Source organism: Oculina patagonica, unplaced genomic scaffold, assembly GCF_052425735.1.
Source record: "Oculina patagonica isolate OP01 unplaced genomic scaffold, crgOcupat unplaced475, whole genome shotgun sequence".
Taxonomy (NCBI): Eukaryota; Metazoa; Cnidaria; class Anthozoa; order Scleractinia; family Oculinidae; genus Oculina; species Oculina patagonica.
The window spans coordinates 1-10,053 of record NW_027558335.1 but is presented as its reverse complement, the minus strand read 5'-3'; the positions used below and the strand labels follow the sequence as shown (position 1 = coordinate 10,053).

General features: G+C 40.2%; 1 protein-coding gene across 1 annotated transcript; it reads left to right on the top strand.

Annotated features, from left to right (window-relative positions):
* The first annotated feature begins 4,230 nt into the window (after positions 1 to 4,230).
* Positions 4,231 to 10,044, top strand: LOC144640788 (hemolin-like). The gene is made up of 4 exons (XM_078499861.1): positions 4,231 to 4,436; positions 5,703 to 5,793; positions 8,144 to 8,446; positions 9,530 to 10,044. The coding sequence occupies exons 2-4, from the start codon at positions 5,730 to 5,732 to the stop codon at positions 9,847 to 9,849; spliced, it is 687 nt and encodes a 228-aa protein (XP_078355987.1). The 5' UTR covers positions 4,231 to 4,436; positions 5,703 to 5,729; the 3' UTR covers positions 9,850 to 10,044.
* The last annotated feature ends 9 nt before the right edge of the window (positions 10,045 to 10,053 follow it).

Here is a 10,053-nt window from a genome sequence, read left to right as displayed (position 1 = left end):
AAATTTAAAGTTAATCACAACCAAAAACCATCCAATTTTTTTGTGTAATGCATATCATATTTCAATCACGTGACTAACTACGCATGATTGCGTGACAATTTCACAACAAGAAATTCCCACTATTTAGATATTAAAGGAAGAGCCAACGCTATATCAGAGTAATGGCTACTAGTACTTACTTTCAAACGCCGGTCGGAATGAGAGAAAACTGTTTAATGTCTTGTTAGTAGATTTATTAAATATTTGAGAGGGACTGGCACTAGTCAAAGAAAGGAAATAACTTTTGTCCAGTTAAATGTTTTGTTTCATTCCGAGCAGATTCCCTAAACCCTTCTTAGGGTAATTGTTTTCATGCAATAAAACTTTATCTTTTAGTGCGACAAGTGGTGGGAATCGTTAACAATGGTTTTCTCGAACTGTAGGGCGTGGTCAATCACGTGACCAAAATCTTTTACTAAAAATATCCTTGTTTGATTATTACTCCGGCTGGAGGCCAGGAGTAGTAAAATGGGCTTGATTTCTTTGCAGTCACAAATCTGCAAAATTGCGCAATCGAGTGACGTAATCCCATTGTGCTTTGCGTACCATCTGCTTGACCTCGAGAAAAGTCGCCATTGCAAGTGAAGTCATTGATGCGGAGTCTTTTGTGCCACGGAACGGATTACAAACTTTCAAGGTCTTGTTTGTTATGCTAAACACGTAAACTTCCCTCTCTGGGGCAAGTACAGATTGCTAAAACCTTGGTAGTGTTAAGAAATCCATCTTTCTTTCGGGGCCGCGAAGACTGTGTCGCGACGTACTTATCAGTGTGTTTTGAATACAAATCATGGACTTGATCAAGGACTTTCTGCGGCTTCCCGAGACTTCAGAAAGCAAATGTTATGTATATTATTGCTTTGAATTTTAGATGACATTTTTACAAGGATCAGTAAAAGAAGTCAAGTAAAAAATTATAATGCAAAAGCCGTCCGCTGCAGTACAAGAAATGCTTTTGCGTGAATAAATTTAATTAAGCGTGCAAGGGTTGTTTCACGAGTTTTAAAATTGACGCTTTTGAGACCTTTTGAATACATTTCTTTGCTTCACCTTCTATGAAAATTAATCTGAAATAACGTTTCTTTCAAGTTTCTTTCATTTGTCCATCTTTAGTTCGGTATTTTAGGTTTTGAAGATCTAGACATCGATCTGTTTCGAGACAGACGCGGTGTTATCTGATCATCTTTCAACGGCGACCAGACTTTTAGTTTTGTGTTTTATAAAAGATTTAAAAAATTACTCCAGTACTCCAGAAAAATGTAAACAAGTAATTTGATTAATAGTTAAGTAAATGAAGAGCGTAGAAAGTATTACCAATTCAGTTTTTGGAAGGAACCATGTAGTTTCAGAGTTGTGTAAACAATATTCCAGTCTCCTTCGCAGCCGCTATTTGGTGGTCACGCAACGCTTCCGTGATTCGTAAATAACTCCCGAAAAACGCTTTTCTGCACCAAGAAGTACCACATTGAGATGGTTTTATATTTTGACAAGTCTTCATTAGCGAGTCCTTACTCCAGCGGAACGAAATCCCGGTTTAAGACGTTTAACGATTCCCCGATATAACGATATGGTTTCGCCAGTCCCTTGGTACATCATTTATAAATCGGGGTTCCACAGTATTGTCTAAGGTTACTGGTCATTTTGTTTATTTGTTTGCATTTAAGTCTTCACACTGTAAAACCACGTCTATATTCCTAGTTTTATCTAGGCAGCTTTTCTTTATCCTTTATAGGTAAGATATTTGTTTACAAACATTGTCTCTGTTATTTAATGTTCGATAAATGTCCAACAAGTTTACACAAAAGCACATTAATAACGATAGGTGACGTCAACGATATCTTTGCTATTGTATTTTATGTTTTATTTTAGCCTCTTATACCCGGGAGTTCCGATACGTACCCAATCCCCTCCCTAATCCTCCACCCCTATGTCACTTCCAGGGCCGGAGTGAACGCTCTGCTAGCGTCTTGTCTTAAATCATTTGAGAATTTTTTATTTACATTACCGCGCTTCGAAATGTGATTTCTAAAAGTTGTCAGAAAATATGAAAAAGGTCTGAGAACCAGGCCTTAATTTACTTGAGTACCCTACGTCAGGCCCATGTCACGCGATCTCTCGCTTAATTGCAGCTATAAATAATCATTCACCTATTTTCTGTTTGAATACTCTGCGCTCTATTTGTGTAAAATATTTATTGTTGTGTTACTTAAGCGTTTGGCTCGGAGCGAGTACAAGTCGTACAATTTACCCGGAACGTGTTAAATATTGCAAAAACAACGACTTATTTTCTGGATATCCCAATTTTTGTTTTGAGTTTACGGTATTTTAAGAATCGAAACGTTATCGAAACGTAAGTTGCAAGCTCAGCAAGAATGTGTCAAAGCACGGGATACACGTCATCGCGCCAGGGGAATTACCAAAAGCTTCGCTAAACGGAGAAACACAATGGGATGGTCTTAGGGCCTGTTTATATGGAAGAGAGTTGTCCCTGGTAGGACGGTTACCCTCCATACCGAGCCACCCTGGGCGAGATAGCTTTTCATACGTTTCTTTATAAATAGCTGCGAACTGTTTATATGAGAAATTGCAAAGTTGGCTCGGGGGGCAGGGTGACCCTGGATGGAGGGTCACTCGCTTTGAAGGTAGGGTGACCCTGGGGAGCGAGCCAACTTTTTCCCATATAAACAGTTTGGTTATTTTCGCCTCGCCTACCAGGGACAAGTTGACACATACAGAGCATGTGCAAACGCTGCAGTCGACCAAAACAAAATTGCAGATACATTGAAATCGAATTCGGCGGTATATTTGTCCAAAAAATGGTCGTGGTCGATGTTTCAGCGTTCCTTATTTAAAAAAAAGGCAGACATAATAGATGTTTCAAAACAACTCTCGCCAGTCTTTTGAACCGAGAGGGCCAAGTTTTGGCTCGGTCAACAGGGACAACTTTTTCATATAAACGCTCGGCAAAAGATAGCTCGGGGGAGAGGGTAGCCCTCCTACCAGGGACAACTCTCCTCCATATAAACAGCCCCTTAGTCTACTCTTTATTTTGGCGTGATTTGGCTTTCTTTTAAATGAACTGGTTTGGGTTTATTTTATTGAACAATCGGAACAAAATAAATATTTGCATGCGTAAGCAGGCATTTTTCCGGCTAGGCATGTGGTTTTAAAAAGCAAAAGATGACGTGGTAAAGGAAATTCATGTCACGTTCACTCCGTGACTAACGCAAACACGACTTGTGTGTTTCTCAAGTGACTGCTTTTCTAAAGATTTTACTGTGAAAGAGGTCAGGTGGTCAAACATTACCCGCACGATTATAAACTGCTTGCAGTTTTTGTTCTTTCGTAATCTGACATCCTACGTTATAACAATCAAATGTTTTTTTTGTGCGCGATTGGTGTAAACACTTCATGTGACGCATCCAAAACTAAGAAACCGTGAGCTTATAATCTAGATTTTAAATAGAGCAGACAGAAAGAAACGTCGATATTGTAGCTCTGTAGTGAGTTATACGGTGTAAGGTATGCAGCCATCTGTGTCCATGTTTGGGGCACCAATGACATAAAATTGAACATAAGTAGCAGGGCCGTACGCAGAGGGAGGGGAGATGCGGACGTCCCCACCCCTCCTCCTCCCCCCCCCCCCCCCCCTCACGCGCAACAAAGGTACGTTTAATCTGAGAGGGAGGGTTAAAATGACTCAGAATGCAGAAAGAGTGGACTTCAACAACTTGATTTTTCAAAATTTCCTGGGGACATATGTACCCCCGGATCTCCCCCTAGACGTTCATGCTTTCGGTGCTCGCACTCACCCAAGCAAAATTCTGCCTACGGCCCTGAGTAGATTCTACTATCAATATCATCTGCTTTCACTTTATAGCTCTAAGCTCTAAGCTTTTACTTATAAAACACTCAGATTTGAAAATTTAAAATTGACAATTTAACAAAACGTTCAGCTGAGACATTATTTCCCGAACGAATCAATACCCCATGATTTCCAAAGAAGTATGTTTGTTGTCTAGAATGTGAAAATATTAGCTTTGCACGATTGACAGTTTCGATTTTGGAATTTTAATGTCGTCAGATGAGACCACCAATTGGTCCTTTTACTCAGCTGCGCGTCGATCGAAGCGACACATTATTTGGCTTTTGATTATGAATGCGCTTTTAACTCTGAGGCAATTTACATTAGAACACGAATGAAAGAAAACATTGGGGATTTACACTGGGGATTTGCTGTATTTCGTTATAGCCTTCATGAATTATACAGTGATTCAAGATAACGTCCCAACAACAGAACACCCAAGTCATGATTAGTCATGAGCTACGTGGGAGCGCGCGTCCGCAAATTTAGAATCCGTTTTGGATTGCTTGTCCTCGATTCCTCGATCTGATCACTGGTAAGGTTTCTCAACTTCCATTGAGTTGTAAGCTTGAATAGGGTTTCTGTATTACAAGTTTAAATTCTAGCTGGTAGTATATTCCGGGGAATCTTAACTGTTAAATTTATTTTTCTCGCCCTTAAATAAACTTTTAGCTTCGTCGGTAGCCTGTTTTGCATCTATTTATTCAACGGTCAGACATGAACAGTGCCTTGTAGATACGGGCCAGATACGGGACAAAATCAACGAGGCTGCATTTGATTCGCTTTCTTTTTATAATTTAAAATTTCTGATTGATCTGCATTAGCTAAATAGTTTTTCCAATTCTGTAAAATGTGAGTCTGTTTAACCTTATGTGAACAAAACTGATATTAATCTTCGAAGCATCGCTTCCAATAGCAACATGTGTTTAGCGGGCGGGCAATTTTCCCTTTATTTCAAGCCGGTTGTGTTCAATCAGGTTAAATACCCTTTTGTATTATCATTTGGAGACGCATGGTTTTCGTTTGAAATAAAAAGCTTTGACAATTTTGTGTTAGACGCTTGATAGCAGCTAGATAGCTTGACATCTCGTGACAATAGGATTAGAGTTGAATTTTTAGAAGAAAGGCTGTTGTTCATTTGATACGAAAGTGTTGTTTTTCACGCGATGTAGTGAAAATTTATTCAACAGCAACTTATTTCACGCGATTTCCCAACAAACAATATGCTAATTTTTAACCTTCCACCCTTTTCTTTTATTGATTCTATATATCGTAGTTTGAACATTTATTGAATTTATCATTTCTTGGAAACAAGCAGCTTTACTGGACAGCATTCACTTTCCGAGAATCAGTTGAGCCTGCGATTTTTGTAACAGGTTACTAAGCAACATGACATCCGCATGGCGGGAAGATGACGTAAGACAGGTGGCTCGTGAGCGATCGTACTACATTCGACGAATAGACGGTAGTTATCGGAAACTGTCGGGTGCGATCGTTTTACGGAGATTTAACGAAAACAAATGCAAAACTCCTTTTTAAATATTAGGAATTCGGAATCGTTCTTGTAAAAAAGACAGGCTGTCCTTACTATTGTAGTTTTTAATTTTAATATTGCTGGCCCAGCATGCATAATAATAATTATGCGTCCTACTGACTCCTTAAAAAATAAACTTGCCGACCTCCGCTTGTTTTTCTTTCGATTTCGTTTTTCTTACGATTAGTTGAAAAGAAACCAGAAAAAAATGCGCTTTTCTATCATTTATTTCTATATTTTCCCACTAAATTGATGTTTCGTTTAAAGGTTGTCTAGGTCCGTGATTTTTCCAGCATGTTTAAAGCGACAGACCTGTCCATTACAGTGATATTCTTAGCAGTAACCGTTTGTCAATCTGGTAAGTACGAAGCTCTATTTTTTTTCATACAATTGACGAGGCTATAAAAAGTTTAATGTTAATATCGCCTCAAGCAACTCTTACGCTTTCGTGCTCTCCAAACTTCCCAAGTTAACCATAGCTCGATAGTGCTCGCTAAAGTAAGAACCAATTTTCAAACAAAAGAACTTAAATAAATTTTGCGCCAGCCCCTTTTGGGGAGCAGGGTTGGCTCAGTGGTGAAAGCATTAAGGGCTTTTTACAAGTTACAAGTATTTCAAGTAACTTTTTCCCTTTTAAACAACTTTTTTCCTTTCGAGCAACTTCTTGCATTTTGAGCAATTTCTAGACCGAATATCTCCGAAGATTGCCCGAGTGTTGTCCGAAGGCCATATGAACGTTTTGGAAGATTAACGACGTTTGCCGAAGATTTTCGTGGAACATCCGAAGACGTTTCGACCTTCGACTCAATTCCCATTTATAAAGCATTACAAAATTAGTCAGCAAACATGACGTCATCGATGTCTTCACGATTTTTCGCCTAATTCAACAAATTTTTGTGAAATTGCATGAAACTGCTTAGAAAACGTACCTTAAAAGGAAAATTAGCATATATTTGGAGACTGTTCTTTATAAAAAGCAGCGTTTTGAATTTTGGGGCAACTTTCGAGCAACTTTTTTAATCAAAAGCGACTTTTTGGATTTTTGGAACAACTTTCAAGCACCCTTTATCGAAATTTCAAGGAACTTTTTGAATCATTTCGATCCACTTCTGGAAAGCCCTAGCACGAGATTAATATGCTGCCTTTAGAAAATATCAGTTCCATAATTATAAGTAAGACATAATAATCAAGCAGGGGGTTGATAAGCTGCCCTCGGATAACATGAGTTTCATAAGGAGCTTACCATCCAAGTGAGACACGATGCTGCACTCAGGTAACATGAGTTCCATAAGGAACTCACCACCAAGTTAGAAATAATAATTTAGCGTGAGGTCGATATGCTGCACTCAGAGAACATGAGTTCCATAAGGAACTCACCACCCCCAAGTTAGAAATAATAATCTAGCGCGAGGTCGATATGCTGCCCTCAGAGAACATGAGTTCCATAAGGAACTCACCACCAAGTTAGACAAGATAATCTAGTGCGAGGCCGATATGCTGCACTCTGATAACATGAGTTCCACAAGGAACTCATCACCAAATTAGACATAATAATCTAGCGCGAGGTCGATATGCTGCACTCAGAGAAAATGAGTTCCATAAGGAACTCATCACCAAGTTAGAAATAATAATCTAGCGCGAGGTCGGTATGCTGCCCTCAGAGAACATGAGTTCCATAAGGAGCTCACCGCGAAGTAAGACATAATAATCTAGCACGAGGTCGATATGCTGCCCTTAGATAACATGAGTTCCATGAGGAACTCACCACCAAGTTAGACATAATAATCTAGCACGAGGTCGATATGCTGCACTCAAATAACATGAGTTCAATAAGGAACACACAGCCATGTTAGACATAATAATCTTGCACGAGGTCGATATGCTGCACTCAAATAACATGAGTTCCATGAGGAACTCACCACCAAGTAAGACATAATAATCTTGCACGAGGTCGATATGCTGCACTCAGATAACATGAGTTCCATGAGGAACTCACCACCAAGTTAGACATAATAATCTAGCACGAGGTCGATATGCTGCACTCAAATAACATGAGTTCAATAAGGAACACACAGCCATGTTAGACATAATAATCTAGCACGAGGTCGATATGCTGCACTTAGATAACATGAGTTCCATAAGGAACTCACCAACCCAAGTAATCTTAAGAAGATTTCCTAAGTTTTTACGGGTGTTGTCTGAAGGCCATACTAACGTTTCCGAAGATTAAAGAAGTTAGGAGAATTAGCATATTATTAGTTGGAGAAGTTTTCTTTGTAAAGAACAGCGTGTTGGATTTCTTGGGGCACCTTTCGAGCAACGTTTTTTTTTTATCAAAAGCAACTGTTTTGAATTTTTGAAGCAATTTTTGAGCACCTTTTTCTGAGATTTCAGGCAACTTTTTGAATAATTTCGAGTAACTTGTGGAAAGACCTAAAAGCACTCGCCTCCCACCAATACGGCCTGGGTTCTATTCCTGTATCCGCCGTCATATGTGGGTTGGGTTTGTTGTTGGTTCGTGTCCATGCTACAAGGTTTTTCCTCGGGGTTGACCGCTTTTTCTCCCTTCACCAAAGCCAACACTTCCAAATTTAATTTCGATCAGGAATACAGGGCCCCACAAGGTTCTGGTTTCAAACACAACCGTGTCTAAATATAGGTAATTTGACTTATGTAACTTTGATACGACAGTCTGCTCTATCTTATAGGTGCTGAGGTAAGCCTCCCATTTCGAAGAATTGCCGCTCAGCAATCTAGAACTATAAGGATCAAATGCAACGTAACGGCAGAGAACTTTGTTGCCTGGCAAACGCCTTCCAGGGAAGCGAGCCTTGGACAACCTGCCATCAAGAGCAAATATATCACAGTGGGACAGAGTTCTGGACGAGTGCGCGTGGAAAGTACTGGAAACTACTATATCTTGGTAATAGGTGACGTAGCTGTCAGAGATGGAGGAAAATACACATGCATAGGATCTAGCCAATCAAAAAGCTTCACTCTCGAAGTCGATTGTAAGTAGCTTAGTGGAGGCTATGGTCACAATGACGCAGATGGGAGTGCTGTAATCTCAGTTGTCTTAAGGCGATTTCTCGGCTATCAGGTAACCCTATTCAGACCGGGGGGACTTTTGAGGCCCGCCCTGACTTTGAACGCTTATAACTTTTTCAAGATTCAACCAAACGCTGCCAAACTTTGCAAGTTTATCTAAAATTTATCTGTTTTTGCCCCTTTACGGTTTAAAGCGCAGTTTTAATCATTTTGATTACTTTGCATTAATTTTGGGGGGGTTTGCTGGCGTTGTGGAAAAATTTTGAAATCCAAGATGGCGGCTGTTTTGGCATCATGATGTAATTGACACGTGATGTGACGTCATCATCCCACGTGACGTATACCAAAAGATAGATGTTCGGACATACTATTCATCTTATAAGTTTCATTGTGATTGCTTAATATTCTGGAAGTTACATAGGAGGGGCTTTTAAAGCTCCCCGCCCCCCCTCCCCCCGTTATCAGAAGGTCCAAAAAAGCCCGGTCTGAAAAGGGGGTAAAATGTCAGCTCATTTCTCAGCTGTCAGTAGATTTTGCAATTCTCGGAACTCAACCATTCGTTTAAAACGTGTCATTTCTCAGCTGACAGTTAAACGTTTGACCAATTCTCAGGCACCAGATAAACCCCATACAGACCCTCATCATGATACATATCTCTCTCTCTCTCTCCCTCACCTTCCCCCTTTTAATCTACCTCAGTGGTTTGATTTGCATTAACCAGCTGAGGGGGAAGTCTGAAAGGTAGTTAGTGTACCATCGGTTGCAAATATTTTAAGACGACGGCGCACTGTTGGATATATCTGGTGATGGTTACTTTTGAACTAATTCTTTTATTATATAAAGTTGACTGATCGAGTGCAATTCTCATGCCCGAGTGAATGTTATTTCGTGCTTTGATTGGTCTGATTTGAGTGCGAAACGAAATCATATTATAGGATCTATATAACAGATGTAGGAAGTCTGGTGCCGTGTATCATAGACGAGTAACCGATAAGAACTTCTTCGGAACGATATCTTATTTCATTTTAATGACATCCTTTTTTCAGTTGTAAGCCATGGCGTACAGACACCTCAACGACTAAAACAGGGGCAAATTGGAACAATTGTACTAGGGGTATCCGCCTACCCCCCGCTGCAATACCAGTGGCGAAAAGATGGCCAGCCCTTGACTTTTCCCATGGACGGCAAGTCCATTGACCTGTACAGTGGCTCTATTAAAATCGACAGAGTGGAGAGAGGCGACGAAGGAAACTATACTTGTAGGGTAGTGTGGAAGGCTGGGAGACCGAGAGAAACGGAAGACACTGTCGAAGTTCAAGTCCTTGTTGTTGGTGAGTCTACCGTTTACCCGATTAACTTTTTTTAAGGGGGGGGGGGGGGAGGTAAGGTCTGCTTTCGTGCCAAGTAGTCTATCAGGCCGGATCGTATCCCAGTTTCAGTAGCATGAAGCAACTAGAAGTATTTCTATATCCCTCCTGAATGGGATGCTAGTCCATCGCAGTGCCGGTAGCTATTTATATACCTGGGTGAAAAGAGGCACTAGGAGAATAAAGTGTATAGCCCCCAAACA

Bases quoted from the DNA above. Each gene is read 5' to 3' on its own strand.
- LOC144640788 (XM_078499861.1), top strand. From the start codon at position 5,730: ATGTTTAAAGCGACAGACCTGTCCATTACAGTGATATTCTTAGCAGTA. The intron at 5,794-8,143 runs GTAAGTACGAAG...TCTATCTTATAG, and splicing joins AGTAACCGTTTGTCAATCTG to GTGCTGAGGTAAGCCTCCCA. The intron at 8,447-9,529 runs GTAAGTAGCTTA...TCCTTTTTTCAG, and splicing joins CTTCACTCTCGAAGTCGATT to TTGTAAGCCATGGCGTACAG.